This window comes from Aedes aegypti, chromosome 2 (assembly GCF_002204515.2).
Source record: "Aedes aegypti strain LVP_AGWG chromosome 2, AaegL5.0 Primary Assembly, whole genome shotgun sequence".
NCBI lineage: Eukaryota > Metazoa > Arthropoda > Insecta > Diptera > Culicidae > Aedes > Aedes aegypti.
Window position 1 is genome coordinate 121,153,900 of NC_035108.1, and position 21,469 is coordinate 121,175,368.

The 21,469-nt window shown below is 39.2% G+C and overlaps 1 protein-coding gene across 1 annotated transcript in view; it reads left to right on the plus strand.

Moving 5' to 3' along the window:
- The window catches only part of LOC5563747 (TBC1 domain family member 9), a 29,257-nt gene extending 12,502 nt beyond the window's left edge, over positions 1 to 16,755 (plus strand). The window contains exons 8-13 of the mRNA XM_021842142.1: positions 204 to 367; positions 425 to 683; positions 750 to 964; positions 11,437 to 11,966; positions 15,920 to 16,017; positions 16,088 to 16,755. Coding sequence (XP_021697834.1) covers positions 204 to 367; positions 425 to 683; positions 750 to 964; positions 11,437 to 11,966; positions 15,920 to 16,017; positions 16,088 to 16,321 — 1,500 coding nt within the window. The 3' untranslated portion in view covers positions 16,322 to 16,755. The remainder of the gene's footprint in view (positions 1 to 203; positions 368 to 424; positions 684 to 749; positions 965 to 11,436; positions 11,967 to 15,919; positions 16,018 to 16,087) is intronic.
- Positions 16,756 to 21,469: the final 4,714 nt, after the last annotated feature.

Here is a 21,469-nt window from a genome sequence, read left to right on the forward strand (position 1 = left end):
CTGATCCCGGAATTAAACACAATTCTTTTGAAACTAGTGTAAAATAACCGAGAGTTAACAGAAGTGTAAAATTTGAATGCATCAATGATCATACAGGTTTGATTAGGTGTTGAAACAAAACAGAAAAGTGGTGGGTTCATTCAAATTCGATAGTGATGCTTGAGCCGATCTAAAAATTAAACGTTCAACCGCCATAATTCCAGAGTCAAGCCGTGCAAACGCTGATCTACGATGCATATATGCGATTCGGAAAAGCAATAACTTCGCAAAAGATAGAAGAGCTCAGGAACAAACATAGGCGTCTGACGGTACATCAACTGGAAAAAGATCTGGAAAATAGCTTCGTCAAAAACTACAAGGAGAATGGGTTGGTACTCAACATCAAATTTCAATCCATTTATCATCGTTTACTTTACGATTCCAGATATTTCGACGCCGAAGAATTGCGCATGTTGCTCTGCTACACCAAGGACGAGAAGTTGAATCTCAAAAACTGCAGCCGCCAATCGTCCGTGGCCGAGCCCGTGTATGACGCGTCCGTACTGTACGATGCCAAGAGGCGGTTTCGTGACAATCGGTACGACAGTTTCCGCGTAGATTTCGACACCTTCCGGAAGTTGTTTGGGGATCTGACCCCCTGGGGTCACGTGCAGTCCATCGATATGGCGGAGAAGTTGTTTCGGGTAGGTTCTGTGTGATTGAAACATTCGAGAAAACATTTCGGCTATCATCGCATCTCTCTATTACAGCTGATGGACAAACAGGTCTGCGGGTATCTCGAGTTCAAGCAGCTCATTTTTGCCCTGGGAATTATTTGCTCAAAACGTGCCACGGAAAAGCTGAAACTGCTTTACATTCTGCACTTGCCGCCGCTGCTATCGAACAAGGAAATCGAGAGCAGCAGCCAGACGGAGCTGAGGGACTCCGATACGGAGGTGGCGACGGAGGCGGAGAGCTTCTTCAGGTGAGATGGTCCCTCATACGGATAATTTGCCTAATTTTTCTTGATGACTGTATATTTGGCCTTGAAAAATATTGGAAAAAATGTAGGAAATAATAACCTTATTGCTCATATTCCTATTCATCCTACTTATTGATTCAAGCTACCTTTTTATTACCATATTATTGTTTATATGGATACATAAAGATTAGAATAGGAAAAAATGCGACACTTTGTTTTGGGTGTAACTTTTTATCGCGTGGGTAAAACCTAATGACATGGGGGACGGACCTGGTGTAGTGGTTAGAACACACGCTTCTTCTTCTTTCTGGCATTACGTCCCCACTGGGACAGAGCCTGCTCCTCAGCTTAGTGTTCTTATAAGCACTTCCACAGTTATTAACTGAGAGCTTACTGTGCCAATGACCATTTTTGCATGCGTATATCGTGTGGCAGGTACGAAGATACTCTATGCCCTGGGAAGTCGAGAAAATTTCCAACCCGAAAAGATCCTCGACCGGTGGGATTCGAACCCACGACCCTCAGCTTGGTCTTGCTGAATAGCTGCGCGTTTACCGCTACGGCTATCTGGTGTGCGGGGACACGCCTCTCACGCCGAGGACCTGGGATAGAATCCCATCCCCAAGTTAGTCACTAAAAATTTCAGTGACGACTTCCTTCGGAAGGGAAGTAAAGCCGTTGGTCCGGAGATGAACTAGCCCAGGGCTAAAAATCTCGTAAATAAAGATAGAAAGAAAAAAAAACCTAATGACATTTTGGGTAATACTAGTTTAGAGTGTTATGTTTATGTGTGCAAAATTTTCTGTCAAGTAGATTTCAAGATGCATTCGATACAAGAAGTGCTACGCCTGCAAATCTTGGGTGCGGTGATCGATAATCGATCGGCACAAAGCTTGGAATCCATCATTCCACCTTGTCTCGCGATGTGAAGATGTTCCAGGAGACGAAGACCATCGATCGGCGCGCTGGAAGCTGCCGAAAACCGAAAACGGAACACCCAGAGTAGGTGCGGAAGATAAGGCAGTATTTTAAGAATAACCCGAACCTTTCTACCCGAGACGTGGCCAAAAAAGGCAATGAAGCGGGCTGGGTCACGTGTTTTTTTTAGGTCAGGTAGGTGCCAAACCGGACTGACAAGCAAGACACGGTGGCCAAATTGCGTGCGCGGAAGCTGTACCGTGAGTGGCTGGACGAGCCGGACATCAAGGTGGACACCAAACAAATTCCTGGCCTCGAGTTTTTTTGTCGGGCGTCACGCATGGAGGTTCCGAAAAATTTCCGGAAGATAAATATGGACAAATTCGCGAAGAAGTACCTGTTCTGGCAGGCAACTTGCGAATGCGGACGGTACAGCAAGCCGTCTGTTACATCCGGCACCATAAACGAACAGATTTGATTAAAGGAATGCTTGTAGAAGCGCTTGCTGCCCTTCCTTCGCTCTCACCGTGATCTCACGCTGTTCTGATCGGATCTCACTTCGTGCCATTTCGCCAATCCTGTAATGGATTGGTACAAAGCGAAGGGCGTTAATGTGGTCCCGAAGAAGGCGAACCCGCTAAATACACCAGAACTTCGTCCGATCGAAAAGTTTTGGGTGATAATGAAGAAGAAGTTAAAGAAAAGCGGAAAAACATTCAAAACCGATGAAGCTTTGAAGAATAACTGGGAGAAATTTTGAAAGAAAGATGGGCAAAGCCTTGCCCAAGATCTTATGAGCAGAGTTAAGAGAAATGTACGAGCATTCAGCTTGGGGGAGGAAATTCAATAAATAAATCATGCCTAAATATAGCTAATATATAGTTAATTAATCCCTGAAAATTTGAAAAGTATCCGGTTTAAAATGAATTTTTGGTAATCATTTTTTCCGAGTCCAGTCTTTAATACCGTAAGAACGCCATCCACCGCTCATTTTCCCTTTGAATTCTTCCTAAAACCAGTTTTTTGCACAACTTTTTACGTTAGACCAACCAGTAGAGTGTCATCGATGAATTCCATTTGGCCATGGAATGTAAAATCTATAGGTCTAAAAAGCAACAAGTGAAAAACGGAAGTGATTTCGATTAGAAATAGCTCAGTTATGAACGCTCAAAGTTGCATTTTTTTTTTTTCAAGACCCGCTTTGTTTGAAAGCGCTGTACTGCGCACTAGTGCGGTCCATACTAGAGTTTGCCGACGTCGTTTGGTGTCCGTTTCAGACTACGTGGGTATCGCGCATTGAATCAGTGCAGCGAAAGTTTGTGCGCTTTGCACTAAGGACTCTTCCATGGCGTAATGATCAGCACCTTACCTCTTACCACGATCGCTGTCAGCTACTGGGAATTGACACATTAGAGAACAGACGTCGAACTGCACAGGCCATGTATGTAGTGAAGCTGCTAAAGGGAAACATAGATTCGTCCGAACTCCTTGCCAGAATAAATTTTAATGCTCCTGAAAGATCCCTTCGAAGACAAAGTTTTCTCCGATTGGAAGGCCGCAACAGTCGTTATGGACAGCACGATCCGATTCGCTTCATGTCGAACACTTTCAATAGCGTTGCTCACTTGTTCGACTTCAACGTGTCTATCTCTGCAGTACATCACCGACTTTCGTCACATTTTCGTACCAATCAAGCCAACCAGTAATTTGTTTTATATGTGTACTAAGTATGTTTTGTGTTTTACACTGTAGTCGTTTTAGTTCATTAATGTGTACTTCTATGTAGATTTTTTTTATACTTCATTAAGACACAAGTCAGATGAAGATTGTTATTAATAAATAGACAAAATAGACAAAAATTATTTTTTAAATTATATTTGTACGATTTTTGGACAATAATCGTAGTAAGGAAGAGCAGAACTTTCAAAATTGTGGTACCGGAAGAAATTGATGAGGAATTCCAGTTATAATTTGCACGAAGTATTCCGGCAAAACTCTAAAATTATGAGGGGTCTCTGTCGGGGATTATTCTAAACAGTCATCGATATGGCAAAGGATATGAGTATTTCTTCAAAGATTCTGTTCCGAATTTTTAGTGGTTTCCTCTAGTTTTTCTACATTGAAGTTTTTCCAGAAATCCATGTGTTATACAAGGGATTCCACAAGAAAAAACTTCCTGGGATTCTACCAGAAATTTTATCAATAATTTCTCTCTTTATTCAAAAAATTCAACCAGAAATTACTCCGGGGAAAATCTTTCAGGCCATGTTCCAGAGATTCCTTCAAAGGATTCTCTACTAATTATTCAGGATTTTCTCCACTAATTCCTTCAACGATCAATTTTAAAAAAAATCCGCAAACGATTTTTCAGTAATTTTTTACTTCAAGGCTGCCTCCAAGCACTCCTTCAGAGATTGCTACAACAATTTCTTTAAAGATTCTATCAGGAATGTCTTTACAAGTTAGTTCCAAGGGTTTCATCATGCATTATTTAGGAATCACATCATGAATTCTTTCCGATACTTCTCAAGAAATTCATCACCAGAAATTCCCCCAACCAGGACTTTTTTCAGAGCTTTCTCCTTAAATTACACCAGGAGTTGCCTGAGAAATTCCAAAAGGAATCTTCAGCGATTCTTTCTTATATTTTTTCTACAGAGTCCTCCAAGAATTTATCCAAACACTTTCCAAGGGATTTCTTCAGTGATTCATCCAATGCATCGTTCAAAAATTCCACTAAAAATCCTCCAAAGATTTATTTAGGAATTCCTCCAGCGAAACATCAGGAATTTCTGAACAATTTCTATAAGGATTTTTTTTGCGATTCCACCATGAATTCCTCTAGAAATTCTTATAGATATTGCTCAATTAATCCCTCCCAAGAAATAAATACAGGAATTACATAAAAAAATCCATCTGAAATTTCCACCAGGAATTGTTCCTATTAAGGTGAAGATAAATCGAAGCCAAACCTCAAATTTTCAAGAGCACGGATCTGGAGAACCAAACATCCGTTTGAGCAGAAAACTTAATCGATTGGCCACTCGCTGGTGGTGACCAATCGATTAAAGTTTCAGCTCAAACGGGTGTTCGGTTCTCCAGTTTTGTGCTCTTGAAAATTTGAGGTTTGGCTTCGATTCATCTTCACCTTAAAAATCTTCCAGTGATTCTTCCAAAAATTTCCCTAGGAATACCTCCAAAAAATCCTTCAACGATTAATCCAAACATTCTTCCACATTTTTCGCTAGGAATTGCTTCAAAAAATCCTACAGAAATACATACAGAGATTTACTCCAGGAACTCTTACAATAATTCTACCCAAAATTTCTCCAAGGATTCAACAATGAGTCCCTCCAGGGATTCCTCAAGGAGCACTGCAAAAGAATTCAAAAAACTTCTTACACGAAATTCCACCAGAAATTCCTTGAGGGTTTCCACTTGCAATTTTTTGAAAAGTTTCCCCAGCTTATTTTCCGGGGATTCTTCTATAGAATCTTCAATAAATTATTTCCTAAATTCTTCCAGTGTTCCCTTCAAAGACTCTTCCTTGTATCCCTGAAGGGACCCTACGAGGCATTCGACCTGGGATTTGTGAAGAAATTACTTCAAAAATATACCAGAAGTTCCTCCGAAAATTCATAAAGGAATTTATCCATCAATTTTTCCAGCATTTCTTGAAAAAAAAGTTCTTCCATAGATATATTATGAAATTGATCCAGAGTATTCTCTGGGAATTTCCCCAGTGATTTCATTGATGATTCCTCCAAATATTTCACAATAAATTGTTTTATGAATTTTTCCAGAAATTTTCCAAAGAACCCTTCCTGAGATTCAACCTGAAGACATTCAGAGAAATGCTTTGTTTAATCCTCTGAGTAAATAACAGTGGAATCCTTGGAGGAATAATCTTTTGGAATTTTGTAGATGTCTTCCTGATGGAATACCTAAAGTACAGAAAGGAAGAATTTCTAGTTCAATTCTTCGAGGAATTCCTAGTCGATTCTCTCGCAGAAATATAGGTGGTCTTTTAGAAAAAAAAATCTTGTGGACTTGTGGAAGTTTTTGATTGATTCCCTGGAGGAATTTATGATAGATCTGAATTCTAAGAAGGGAAATACTGGTGAAGTCTCTGAAGGAATTACTAGTGTAATCTTTATAGGATATTGTGGTCAAATTCTATAAGAAATTAGTTTTTTGTTCATTGGGGATCATCTTGGCGGAATTCTAGGAGGATTTTTTTTCAGAATGTTTTAAAAAACCTTTGAAGATATTTTCGAAGGAATTCATGGTGAATTACTGAAGGAATTCTCAGAGGAATCCCTCAAGGAATTCCTTTTTTGAATCTAAAGGAGAAACTTTTCATAGAGTCAGATATACTGGTGGACTCCCAAATTACTTGTGAAATCCTTGCAGGTGCAATGATATACTCTATTCCCAGGGAAATCAAGGAAATTTCCAGTACAAAAAGATCCTGGACCGACCGGGAATCGAACCCAGACACCTTAAACATGGCTTTGCTTGGTAGCCACGGACTCTAACCACTCGGCTAAAGAAGGCCCCCTCCCCCAGAAGGAATCTCTTGAGTAATTCCGGTGATAAAATCCTTAAGAAATTTCTCAGGAGGAATTTCTGATAACTCTTGAGGATCCGTGGAGATATATTAATTCCTTAAAGAATTTCAGGAGGCATCTCTTGAATGATTTCGGGAAGACTCCCTTGAAGAATTCCTGGAGGAATGCCTTAAAGAGTTCCATAAAAAACCCCTGGAAGAAAAATCTGGTAGAATCTCTTAATAAATTCTGAGAGGAATCCGTAGTAATAGCTTGATGGAAATCAGAAAATCCTATAAGGAAACCTTTAGAAGAACTCCTGATAGAATCCCTAGAAGAACTCCTAAAAGAATTCCTACAGGAACTCCTGATGAAATCCCTAGATCAATTCTTAAAAGATTTCTGATGGAACTCCTAACAGAATCCCTAAAGGAATGAAATTCTTCGAGGCACTCCTGATATTATCTCTGGAGAAACTCCTGATAGAATCTTTGAAGGTATTCCAGGTGAAATCTCAGAAGGAACTCTTGATGGAATCCCTGGAGAAACTCCTGATGGAATCTCTGGAGCAACTCCCGATAGAATCCCTGGAGAAATTACAGGTGAAATCTCTGAAGCAACTCCTGGTGGAATCCCTGATGGAGTTCCAGGTCTGATGGACTAGTTAGAGTAGTTGCAGATGGAATCTCTGAAGGAAATCCTGAAGAATCTCTAAAAGAGCACCTGATGAAATCCCCAGAAGAAATTTTCTAGAGAAACTTTCCATGGAATCCCTAGTGGAACTTCCGATGGAATTCCTAAAGGAACAATCGTGAATCTCGTGGAGGAAAATTTGATAGAGTTCCTGGTGGAATCTCTGAAGGAATTCTTGATGTAATTCTTACAATAACTTCTGTTGGAAAGATTTTTAAAATAAATTCCATTACCTGGATGAATTCCTGATGAAATTTCTGATGGATTCCCAAGAGGAATTCCGTATTTAACTTTTGATGGAATCACCGGTAGACTCTGGTATATTTGCTGAAGAAATAGGTTAAAGATTGTGGGAAAACGCCAGTGGAATATATGGAAACAACTCAAGATCACCATGTCGTAGGCGCTGTTTAAATTCACGCATTATGACTTGCCACCCATCTGCTTCGGCAGTTTACGGGACGTCGAAGCTTCAATTTGACATGCTGACGTCGATGTGATACAGACAGTACGATCAGTTCGTCAAACATTTGGCGCCGCCCACCGGTGGTTTGAGCAAAATCAAACTGGGGGCGGTGTGAATGTTGGTCAAACCGTCTGAGCGTCTGTGGGCTGCATTACTGTTCAAATGAACTTCAAGATTTAAGTACCTAACTTTGGGCTTTTGGGCACATTTTTGTGGGCAATTGATTCTCTTTAGATCTTGTTAATTAATAACCCTGGAATGGAATGCGAGGCATCCATATTTGTTTAATGATTGATTTGTATAAAACACGCTGAAAAAATAGTAGAATATGAACCTTGTCTTCTACAAAGGAACACAAAACCGTAAAAGGGCACTGCAAAACGCATGAGCGTAAAGAGAGCCTATAGCTCACCACAGCGGTTAAGAATAACAAAATGTCCTCAAGATTGAGGCTTCTGAATTAAGTTTCACTTAATAAGTGGAATCGCATTTGCGCAAAAACTGGACAGTTACATAACAGGAACTTCGTATCATAATCAGAGTCACAACTATCACACACAAATTAATCAGCACGCTGCATATTTGCCATGTGATAGTTAAGTCAGCAATGGCCTGTGAACGCTCTGACTAAGAGACTGCAATTCTGCTTTCACAGATTTGTTAAATACTGCGCCGCTTTTGGAGATGGCTCAGTAGTGCACAATTTTGTTTGACGACACGACTCTTAATCCAGCACTTTGAAATTGGAGTAGCTGGCTAAGGGCCAATGATCTCATGCGGTGCTGCATTGCGAGCTATCTCATCAACCAATTCATTTCCAGCCATGGAAGAATGGCCAGCTACCCATACAAGGTTTACAGAGTTGACTGAATTCAGTTCCTCAATTTGAGCTCGACGTTTAGTTGACCGAAGTAAGAGCTTTTATAGCAGCCTGACTATCTGAACAGAAGTTTATAAATTGATGGACAAATTATGAAAAAAATCCACGCGCTCGGCTGGGATTTGAACCCAGGACTCTTGTATGCTAGACGAGCGCTTTACCAACTAAGCTACCGAGCCACTTGGTGACCCAATAACTGAGTTGGTTACAAGTTTAGAATTCAAATCCCTACAGACCACGCGGATCCCTTTCATAACCCATATCCATCCATCTCATGTTCCTACACACGCGGAGAGAGCGAGTGCGAGAAGTTTATGACTTTACCCAGTACGCGCTGTTGAAGTGCTGATTGCACTCCACACATGAGAGCAAATATTTCCGCCTGAAAAACGGTGCAGTGTCTTCCAAGAGAGTAAAACTGATCCAGTCTTAGCTCACGAGAATATACTTCAGCACCAGCTCTACCTTCCAGAAGGGAGCTATCAGTGTCAAGGCAGGTTCATTTCACTCTGGCTACAGAGTACAATGCACACACCTTGATCAGTGTAACATACTATATTGTTTGATATACTTCTTTCCAAATAGCCAGACGTTCAATCTTCCCATGGTAAATGTCCTTTAAGGAAAGTGACAATCCTTTAAGAAAAGTGACAATCTGATTTCTGTGAGATCACTTGGAGCAAGGACAATTTTGTCGAAATTAACCAAAAGTGGAAACAACGAAGTGTGTGTAGATCTACGATTCAGTGGATTTTTGTCCAGTACATGCAGTACCCATAAACATTAAGAGCAAGAAAGTGCTTCTTGTTTAAGATGTATGTGTAATGGCGCAACGTCGAAGGAGCCTCAAGCGCTGACTTGGGAACGCACCAGACATCGCCATCTTTTAGAAATGGTACAATGTGAGGTGTCCATGAAAGTTTGGAATCTAGAATGACTCCGACATACTTTACTTGATCAGTCACATTATTCTCAGTGCCAAGAAGACGTAAAGGTCGGATTCCATCGCGGTTTCGTCTCTCCGTAAAGAGATCAATAGATGTTCTATTCGGGTTAACCGAAAGGGCATATTGACGACCCAACCCTCGACTGCATGAAGAGCACATTGTATTAGATCGAATAGGGTATGCTTGTGCACATATCAACTATCAAAGGCAAATCCATAAGTTGGAAAACCGCAATTTTTGAGTTGCCTCAATAGCGTATCTGCTACGAGATTCTACAAAAGTGGGGACATCCGCAAACACTCTATTTTCGAATCGCTGCTTGACGCAATGTCGAGAAGAGATGTCGGATTTTGATTGGAGCATTTGATGAATCCAATTGATAATCATTGTAGGTAGCCCATGGTTTCGGCTTCCAATATGGCATCGATAGACACGTTATCAAAGGCACCCTCAATATCCAAGAAAACACCCAAGCAGGATTGCTGCTGAGCGAATGCTTTCTCGATATCGTATACAACTTTGTGTAAAAGAGTCACAGTGGGCATTCCAGATTGGTAAGCATGTTGATTCACATGAAGAGGCATGTTTGCCAAATAAACATCACGGATGTGATGATCGATAATGCGTTAAAGACATTTCAGAAGAAAATGGGTCAGACTGATTGGTCTAAAACTCTTTGCTTCTTCATACGACGCACGTCCTCCTTTCAGGATAAACTTTACAATAATATCACGCCAGGATCTGGAAATATCCCGGTAGCAAAACTGCTTACAAGTAGCTTTTTCAAAACACGTTTGATAAACTCAAATCCCTTTTGGAGCAGAGCAGGATAAATCCCAGCTGCTCCTGGAGATTTGAAAGGAGCAAAACTATTGAGTGCCCATTGAATCGATTTAGTAGTCACGATACTGCGAGCCGAGGCCAGAGACTAGTAACTACATGAAAAGACATTTGGTTCATCCGTAGATGCTATGTCCACACATCCGGGGAAGTGTGTATTGAATAAACATTCTAAAACTTCTTCGTCAGAAGAACGGCGTCTGTTCCAACTCCTTCTACACTGTTTCCTGAACCTAGTTAGTTCGGAATTCCACCATAGGGTTCCTCTTGTAGTCTTCACAGGCCGCAGTGGACATGCTTCTTCAAAAGCTTCCATAATGTAGGATGTTGTAGTATCAACGGCATCATCCAAATCACTTGGATTTTCAATGGATGGAGAATATCCATGAACTTTGGTCGCAACCAATTCAATATAGAGTTTCCAGTTTGTTGACCGGGGATTACTAAAACGCAAAGTCTGCTCAGTTACCTACATTTGAATGTTCAAAGAAGATGTAGCGATGATCAGATAATGATTCCTCATCTGATACATGCCAATTCGTCAACTCGTGACTGATTCTGTTCGAGCAGAGCGTTATGTCTAACACTTCTTCTCTACCATGAAGGTTTGGCGATTGCCTATGTCAAGTAATCCAAGATCTGTACTACTTAAGTATTCCATCGGACTAAAGCCTCTCAAATTGAAATCTGAGCTCCCTCAGATGATGTGATGAGCATTGGCATCACTGCCCACAATCAGCGGAAGTCCTTTTGTTACGCAGTGTACGAGAACTCGTTTGAAGTCATCCGTTGCGATGGTTCATCATGTGGTAAATAAACTGAACAATGGACGAATTTCCTATTGAGATCACCAACAGAAACATCGATTGTGACAGCACATACATCTATGGTAGTTAACTCAGATATGAGTGTAGCAACGATTGAGTTGTTAACGAGCACGCATGCACGGAGCATGGAACGCGAGTTTGCCATTTCATGTTTGCTGAAGGTGGTAAAAACTGGGTCTAGAAGGTTACCTAGATAGAAGTTCCCCTTACGAAAGTAAGGTTTTTGAACTAGCACCACTTGGGCTGTAAAAGAATGCAGGGGTTAGTTACCATAAGGCTTTCGATCGTTTGACTCTGGTTTTTGTCATATTAGAATGGGCCACTCTAATTATCATCCATTTTCTCCATCCTCAGTGACAATCCAATTGAAACGATCAAATCGCTGCCCTCGCCGATCGACATCAGCCTGGAGGCAACAGACGTGGAAAACCTCTCGCTGTCGCATTTCAATGCCACCACGCCGAATCTGTCGATTGACGAATCCTCCACAAACGCGGAAACGTCTTCGATTTTCTACGTGGATCTGCCCCCGGGTGGTTCCGGAATGGGAGGAACAGGTACTGCCGATCGGGCCTCCTCGAGCAATGCCAACTTGGGCGAAGGCGAATCGTACGGTTCGCGATCGGATCTCAGCGATTTGGGCTTCAACAGGATCAGCTTCGAGGATGCCAGCAGCAGTACAACGACCAACGGCCGACGGCAGCCCGGAAATGAAACGAGGAGCATCAGCAGTCTGCGGATATTCCTCGACGAGCCGGATTCGAATTTTACGAACAAAACCATTCCCAACATGACGCAGAAAAATTTTATGGTGCTATGGACCACGTTGCTAGAGATTTTGAACAATGGCAAAAGGGTGGCCGATTGTGAAGTACAACAAGCTTGTAAGTTTCAAATAATTTTAGTCTGTGAAAACTTGAGCATTTTTTAAAGCATGGGTCAATATTTTTTCATGTATTTTCAAGGTTTGATTCACTAGTTGTAGTTTTATGTGTGATGGGAAATCTTGGATTTTGAGCATTGAAACATATCTGGGTCAGGGAGGCTGAAAATCATATAAACGTCCTTTTAGCACTGTAAAAGTAAACGCCTATCTCAATATGTGGGAAATTTCTTGCAATAAATGGTCAAGAACATCAATTTTCTTTGATTGCAGAAAAAAGAAGAAGAAATGTCAATTGAAATGGAGCTCACTGTAGAAAATTTCTTGGCCATTTCTTCCGCAGAAATTTTTACTATTCTTGAGCGGAACAGCATACCATGCTTTTGGAAACGAAATGTGTGGCCGATTGTGAAGTACAACAAGCTTGTAAGTTTCAAATAATTTTAGTCTGTGAAAACTTGAGCATTTTTTAAAGCATGGGTCAATATTTTTTCATGTATTTTCAAGGTTTGATTCACTAGTTGTAGTTTTATGTGTGATGGGAAATCTTGGATTTTAAGCATTGAAACATATCTGGGTCAGGGAGGCTGAAAATCATATAAACGTCCTTTTAGCACTGTAAAAGTAAACGCCTATCTCAATATGTGGGAAATTTCTTGCAATAAATGGTCAAGAACATCAATTTTCTTTGATTGCAGAAAAAAGAAGAAGAAATGTCAATTGAAATGGAGCTCACTGTAGAAAATTTCTTGGCCATTTCTTCCGCAGAAATTTTTACTATTCTTGAGCGGAACAGCATACCATGCTTTTGGAAACGAAATGTGTGGCCGATTGTGAAGTACAACAAGCTTGTAAGTTTCAAATAATTTTAGTCTGTGAAAACTTGAGCATTTTTTAAAGCATGGGTCAATATTTTTTCATGTATTTTCAAGGTTTGATTCACTAGTTGTAGTTTTATGTGTGATGGGAAATCTTGGATTTTAAGCATTGAAACATATCTGGGTCAGGGAGGCTGAAAATCATATAAACGTCCTTTTAGCACTGTAAAAGTAAACGCCTATCTCAATATGTGGGAAATTTCTTGCAATAAATGGTCAAGAACATCAATTTTCTTTGATTGCAGAAAAAAGAAGAAGAAATGTCAATTGAAATGGAGCTCACTGTAGAAAATTTCTTGGCCATTTCTTCCGCAGAAATTTTTACTATTCTTGAGCGGAACAGCATACCATGCTTTTGGAAACGAAATGTTTTGTACCAAAAGTTCATAGGCTCTTATATGATTGGTTCGTGAAAAAACAAGCAAGCGGTCTCGCGTTTTTCGACTGGTGTAGATGCAGTCGGACTCCACGGTCTACAGTGGACCAGTTATGAATGCAACATCATTTCCACCTCCTTCCCCTCATTGGTCTGCAAGCTGAGGTTGCAGGCGTCATTGTTGCCAAAAAAATAGAATATCACCAGTACTTACTCACTGGGGATGTCTGTTAGTCCTGCTTACATCTGATTAGTTTCTTGTGTAAGTGTAGCTGATCTGGCGATAATGGTGTAGCAATCACTAGCCGTCAATGAAGCTCAAGCTCAATACTGCGAATCTAAGCTTTCCCATCACCTATAACCAAACTTCCGAATTCTCACTCACTCTTACGATAAAGGATTTCTCCCTCGCCACAATTTTCAGCAAAAAGCTGCCTTGCGAAATTATCCGTCTACAAAACAAAGCGAAAATAGATAATGGCACAACTCCACAGCTGTGAGAATTTTATTTTATCTTTCTCCAAGGAAAACTTTTCATGTGTCCATCGCCACAAGCAGCAGTTGCTTTTATGCATCAAATTAACTGCTGCTTTCGTCAAGTTGATGTGCTAACATGGTTAGCTTGCACGCATCGCGGTTGTTTTTAGCAATGTAGGTTCTAATCCCGTCGGCGGCACCAGTTTTTGTTTATCCACATAGTGACAATTCTTGGGAGAAGTTGGTGAGCGAAAATATGATGGGGTGAAAAAGAAATTATCCCCGGAGTGGAATGATTTTCGGTTATCCTCCATCGTAACTCTAGGGAAAATAAGTGCGAGCGAAAAAAGATTTTCACGTGAGGAAGTGAAAAAGCATTCTCCTTACGTGCGAAAAATCGTAGATTTCGCAACATTGATACGATCAGTGGCGTCTCGTCCTAAGGTGCACTTGGTGCACTGCACAGTCAAAGATTTTAAACTAACAAATTAAATATATATATTATAATTCTCACTACTTCCAACATTCATAATGTGTAGTTGCTTGAAAATGTTGTTTGATTTCTTCACCTTCAACTGGTCCATCGCCCTCAGTGAACAAACCGTTTGATTCTCCCCCCCATGGTCTTGCTCAACCAGCAAGCGAAAACAGCGAAGCAAACAAGACAAACTGCCATGCGTCTCCATCGTATTGCAGAGAATGTTCATTTCAGCCGTGCACTCTTTCTTGTGCACGAAAATAGTGTGTATGGACACAGCAGGAATGTGCATTTGTATTGACATTTCTAAAGCAACAGTGGCGTTGTATAGGTAAAATCTGGTTCACTCCAATTTGTGCACCCGAGAGAGAAATTGCCCATGACGCTCGCATTGGTTTGCAAGAATTGAGAAAGTGCGCGCAAATGGCGTCACGACGTCTGCTGTTGGAAGAGAAAGCGTCAAAGCCATACATGCTTTTGCTGGAAGTCGCGCGATAGTAGGCGCAATATTGATTGGAACCAATACTAGATGTTATAAACATATTGGCCAAATTGATTATGTTTTATCTTATTAAATACACTAAATTCATGTGGCTTTGAATTGAATTATAAACTATGTGTGAATATAGTTTTTCTTGCTCGACAGACCGACAACTGATCAATTGCGGTGGGCGTAAAGTGGGTTTCAGCGTTCAACAGTCAGTCATCATTTCACTTGAAAACTTTGATGTATCCACAAAAGTATACAAAGAGATGTACCAGCGCTGGACATCGTCAAAAAGCTAAGATATCGTGATACAATTGACAAGCTGTAAATAATAAGAATTATTATATAGAATAACAACGTTAGGAATAATGGAGATTTGGAATTTCGCGAAAGCCATGAAATCCACGGAATTTATCCTTCATCGCGAAACTTGGAAAATAACGTATTTACGCACGTTGAATTCTGAAGGTATATATGATAATCTCAGATAAGTTCAGATTTTTTGCTCATAAGAATGGTTTATTTATTTGTAAGCCGAGTTTCATATAAAAAATGTGCTAATCGTTTAGTTTCAAGTTAAACGTCTTTCTTCTTGCTTTAAATTTGATAATATGATATTAAACTTATTATCTCAGTTCGCAAAATACGGAAAATGATTGAAATTTATGCATATAAAGGTCATTTTTACTGTAAATATACATTTTTATGTCAAATATTATCAAACTATGGGACCGCGATTAATACGCAAAATTTTTCATTCATCGCCTTGGTATCAGGAAATTTTGAGAATTTTCCTTTTCCCTAAACATTGTATATTAAAATCATCCAAAATTCTTAAAACTTACAACTAGTGATTGAAACGAAGAAAACAAACAAAAAATACGTCCAATAAGCAACAAATATAATAGCTTCCAGACACTTCAAGATTGCATACAGTATTGGAAATCACATTTTAAGGTGTTAATAATAAGAAATTACATTTTAAGCTGAAATACATTTCAAAAAATCAATTGAAAAATTCGTATTCATAATTCAAAATAAACGGTTTGTGCGAGTCAGTGCACAGGTAATCGAATTCCTCACGGGACGCCTCTGGATACGATAATTCAGAACCCTGCCTATAACATTTCAACAACTCGTGAATCATACTTCAATACCTTATGAAAAAAATTGACTTATGCTCTAATAAGTGCAATCTTCAGGGAGCACAGCCATCCATGAAGAAGCACAGAACCCAATTAATATTCTCATTTTGCAGATGATAAACTAATTAATCTAGGAAAATGTGCATTGATTGACAAAAGCGATGACAGCATCGATAGTCTCACTCAATTTTCATTCCCAAATCCGAGCAATGTAAGTACTTTGTAATTCATTTCAACCTTTCAGGAAATAAACCTTCGTTTCTGATTTTTTTTTCAAAAAGACGGACCCCAATGGGAATCCATCAAGCTCTGATGCGGCCGGGTCGTCAACGTCTACGCCGAAACATCACTCGCCGGAGGATCAATCGACGGACGATGGCTGGGAAATCACGCTGTCCCATTTCATCGCTACGGCGGTATCGGTCAGTTCGATTGAGGAACATTTCACACAATCTTTCTCCATCGGTACTCGAATCGAGACGCTTCAGAAAAATCGGCGAAAGTGCAAAAGTTAGACCTGTCGGTAAGTTGAGCTCGCAAGCGATAGCATAGGCTTGAACATGCCCACTTCTATGGGGATTATACGTAAAAGAACGAACGTTTAGTTATGCTTCAATCCAACGGCTTATTTTGTGTTGAGTTTCGAATTCGGAAAAGTGCTCTTGCGGGCATGTGGCTCCTATTCAAAAAGTGTAACCAGCTGCGATATTGTACAAAGAAGCAACATGATAATACATATTTACATATACATGAATCAAACATCAACGTAAAATATAGCACCCCTTTATCAGGAGGATAAGACAATGCTGAATAATCGGTCCGTGAAGTGTACCTTTTTAAATTCCATCACAATTTTCTTGTAATAAGCATGCCGCAAATATTTGTTATGGTTTATATCTCTAACGATTACCAATTATAGTGAAAGCCATATATTTTTTATGTACACTCATGTTTTAGTATACCATTGAAATCCGAAGCAGCCCATTTCATTCTAGCTTTAGTCCAATGTGTTCTCACCTCTTTTATATCACATTTGCTTTAGTCAAGTTTTTGACAAGACGGTGTCCAATAAGTAGGACTGGTATCAGTTCTCATGTTAGAGATTTAGACTTAATTTCAATGCAAATCTCTAAAAAGTCTTCATTTTTAATAGGAGATCTCTAAATTCTCTTTTTCAACCAAAATGGTCTTTAATTACGGCTGTTTTCTTCGCCTTGCAGTGAATTCTGATTCGAAATACCTTACCAGGAATTTTTACAAATATTGCTCAGAAAACTCTCCAAAACGCTATTGCCGGATTCCCTTTTCAAATTTTTCCACCAATTTTAGTTTGCAAACTATTTTTGCTGTAGTTACTCTAGCAAATCTTCCGATTCCTACAGGAGTTCTTCCAAAATAATCCTCAAGGGTTTTTTCCAGATTTTATGAAGAGATTCGTTCAAGGATTTTTCTCCAGCAACTCCTACAAGAATTCCCCAAGGAGTTCCCACGTCGATTTTTCAGTTATTTATAGAGCCATTTTCATTTGAAACCCTTCGTGAATTCATATGCGGGTTATCTCAGGAATTATTCCAAAATTCTTCAAGCGATTATGCATGGGAATTTATTAAACAACTCTTCCAGACATTCCCCAATAAATTTAAACAGTTATTCATCATAAAGTTCATCCAGAAAATTGTCTAAAAATTTATTTAAAATTTCTCCAATATTTCCTCTACAATTACTCCTACAATTTTCCCGAACAATACTCGAAGCAATTTGTAAGCACAATTTTCAAGGATTCTTCATATTTTTTTAGGTTTCCCACTAGTAATCATTCCGACCATAATTTCCTTATTTTTTCCAGATTTCCCTCGGATTTTTCTTCAGAATTTCTTTTGGAATTTTCTTCGGTATTTCCTACGAAATTCTTTTCGGAATTTCTCTCGAATTTTCTTTGGAATTTCCTTCGATATATTCTTTGATAGTATCTTCCTTTGGAATTCTCTTCAGAATTTCCTTTGGAATTCCTTTTGGATTTTATTCGGAACTCTCGTTTTTCCGACTTTTCCGGTGAATATCCTGGGATTTTTATACACACAAACACGTCGGAACCCCTGACGAACAAAACGGAGAAATAATCGTTCAAATCCGTTAACCCGTTCGTAAGCCATTTCGTGACAGACAAACACCATTCCATTTTTATTTATATAGATATCCTTTGTAATTTGCATCGAACTTTTTTAAGAATTTTCTTCGGAATTTCCTTAGGTGATTTTTTTTTCGGAATTTTGAAATATCCCTCTGAATTTTCTTTTAAATTTCATTTGGAATTTCCTTTGAAATTAACTAAGGAATTTCCTTTAAAATTTTCTTAAGATTTTTTCTCGGAATTTGGTTTGATTTTTTCTGCGGAATTTCATTTGACGATTTGTTTTCGGAATTTCCTTATGAATTTCCTTCTGGAATTTCCTTTGAAATTTCGTTCGGAAATTCGTTTGGAAATTCGTTTGGACATTTCTTTGGATATTCTTTCGTAGTTTTCTTCGGAGTTTCCTTTGTCGATTTCTCTTAGAATTCCCTTAGGAATTTCTTGGAACTCCTTAGAAAATTCCTTCGGAATTTCCTTCAATATTCCTTTCAAAAATCTGAAATTTTATTTTAAAAATCTTTTTTTTTTTAAATAAAATGATGGAATTTCCATCGAAGTTTCCTTTTGAAATTTGCTTTCAAAATTTCCTCTGGGAATTCTATTAGAAGTTATTTCGGAACTTCGTTTGGAATTTTCTTCGGAAGTTCCTTTGAGATTTTTTTTGCAAGTTCCTCCAGAGAGTCCATTAAGCAAGTTCCTTCAAATTCAGGAATTTTACTGGAATTCCTTTAGAATTTATTCGGGATATCCACTCATTGCATTCTACTTGAAGTTCCTTCACAAATCTTTCTAGATGTTCCAAGAAAATGCTTAGGATTTCCTCCAGATATTTCTTTATGCGTTCTTCCGTAAATTGTTTCATGAATTACTCCAGGGATTCCAGTCAACTTTCCTTCAGAAATCCCTCCGCTATTCTTCAAGGAATTTCTACAGGAATCATGCCGAAAATTCCTCCCAAAATACCTCAGTAATTCCTCCAAAAATCCACCAAGATTTGCTCCGTAAATACTCCTCCAGGATTTGCACAGGATTCCTCCAAGAACGTATCCTAGAATTTCGCAGTGAATTTTTTCAACCGTTCTTTTTTGGAATTTCTTCAGAAGGAAACTCCTGGATGAAACCCTAGAGCATTTTCTGGAAAAATTTCCGAAGAAAGTTCCTTCGAGAAACTCGAAATGAACTCCGAATGCAAAGGAAATTTCAATGGAAATGGCGAAAGAAAATCCAAAGGAAACCCCAAAGGAAATTTTAAAGACGTGACCGAAAAAAATTCCCAAAAAAAAAAACCACAGGGAATTCCGAATTCCTAAGACAAAAGAAATTCCGGTAGAAAATCTGGAAGAAATTCGAAATGAAATTACGATGGAAATGTCAAAATACCTAAGGAAATTTTAAAGGCTTCTTCTTCTTTCTGGCGTTACGTCGCAACTGGGACAAAGCTTGCTTCTCAGATAAGTGTTCTTATGAGCACTTCCACAGTTATTAACTGAGAGCTTTCTTTGCCGATTGACCATTTTTGCATGTGTATATCGTGTGGCAGGTACGAAGATACTCTATGCCCTGGGAATCGAGAAAATTTCCTTTACGAAAAGATTCTCGACCAGCGGGATTCGAACCCACGACCCTCAGCATGGTCATGCTGAATAGCTGCGCGTTTACCGCAACGGCTATCTGGGCCCCCAAATTTTAAAGGCATGCCAGAGAAAATTGAAAAAAAAAAATCCGAATTCTGAAGGGAACTACAAAGAAAATTCCAGGGAAAAAATATATTCCGAAAGAAATTTCAAAGGAATATCAGAAAAAAATGAGAAGGAAATTCCTAATTCAACAAAAATTCCAAAGGAAATCACTAAGGAAATCCCGAAGCAAAATGCGAAGTGAAATTCCAAAGGCAATTCCGAAAATACACAGAATTCCAATTTCTGAAGGAACTACAAAAAAAATCTGAAGGAAATTCCAAAGAATAATCTGAAGGAATTCCAATGAAAGTTCTGAAGGAAATTTCAAAGAAAATTGTTAGAGAAAATCCGATGAAAGTTCCAAAGGATATTCCGAATGGAATTTCAAATGAAATTCTGAAATTAATTCCACAGGGAATTCCAAACGAATGTCCGAAAGAAATTCCACAGGCAACTCCGAAGGAAATTACAAAGGAAGTCACAATTCGGAAGGAACATACCGAAAGAAGTTTCCAAAGGAACTTCCTGCAGCAACTTTCTGGAGGAATTTCCTTTAAGAGCTTTCGGAGTAATCTCATGGATACACTACCAGAAGGAACTGCTAGAGAAACTACACGGAAGAACTTCCAGATGGAACCACCAGTAAGAACTTTTCCGATAAACATCTGGAAGTGGAGGATTTTTGAAAAAAAAAAAAAAATCCTAGAGGATTCCGATGCTGTAAGATTGTGGCAAAGAGATAATCAACTATGAAATTTGATAAGAATAAGAAGAAATAAAATCATAATATCAGCTGTCAAACAATATCACCATAATATCCAGTGTGAACGGGTTTCGTGATACAGTTGTTTCACGTTGCTTGTAGCATGATACAACTCCATAGTCTGAACAAGGCATTACTGAAGTCAACGTACGGAGACAATCCAGGTTAAATTATAACAAACATTTGTTGCTACACTTGAATGAAATTTTCTCGATTGTACGACATTTCCCAGAAACCCATTCCCCAGAACGACATTCCCCAGAAGTCCATTCCCCAGAATAGGACGTTCCCCAGAAAGCCACTCCCCAGAATGGGACATTCCCCAGAAAATATATTTTAAACATATTTAAATATATTTAACTTTTCGTAGTCTTACCAATATTGGCCAGCCTGCACACAGATTACGATATTGTGGAGCTATTGAATTTTGCTGTAAAAGAAAATTATCAAAGACAAGAAAAATTCTCCAGTATTCGGCTTTTAGTAGCTTGATCGAAAGAACACATTTTTCTAAGTATAACACGATTTTATTGCCCATATCTTGATATTGATATTAAAAAAAAAATAAAAGATTAAAATCTGTAGACTCAATGACATTCCAATGCACACAACGACAGCTCGTCCAGAATTAAAATTTGCCTAGAGGTGTTTCAAAATTGACTTTCGTTTTTCATTTTTCAATTTGAAATAAACTGCAAGGCGCGTAAGAAATCTCAAACCCCCCCAAACCTTAATGGATGGCCCTTTACAAACGTGTTTTAAAAATAGTTCCAGGACACGGACAGTTTTGAAACTTTGGATTCTAGTTCAATTTTTAACGTAGAATGGACATATATAAACCTAGGAAGAACAGCCAATGTTCAAAAGAACTATGATAGCAAACAATGGTTGGTAAATGGCTGGGCGTGGCGTACCATTGGTACCTCGCGTACCTACAGGAATAAAATAGACCCCATTGTGTGGTCCTTAGCCTCTTGCCCAGCAACTCCTATCCCTACCTCCTCGTGGTACTGGCCGGGGTACGAGTAACCTTGGGGAAGATCGGGTAACCAACCCCCGGTGGGAACTTTGGTCGTATGCTGACAGGGAA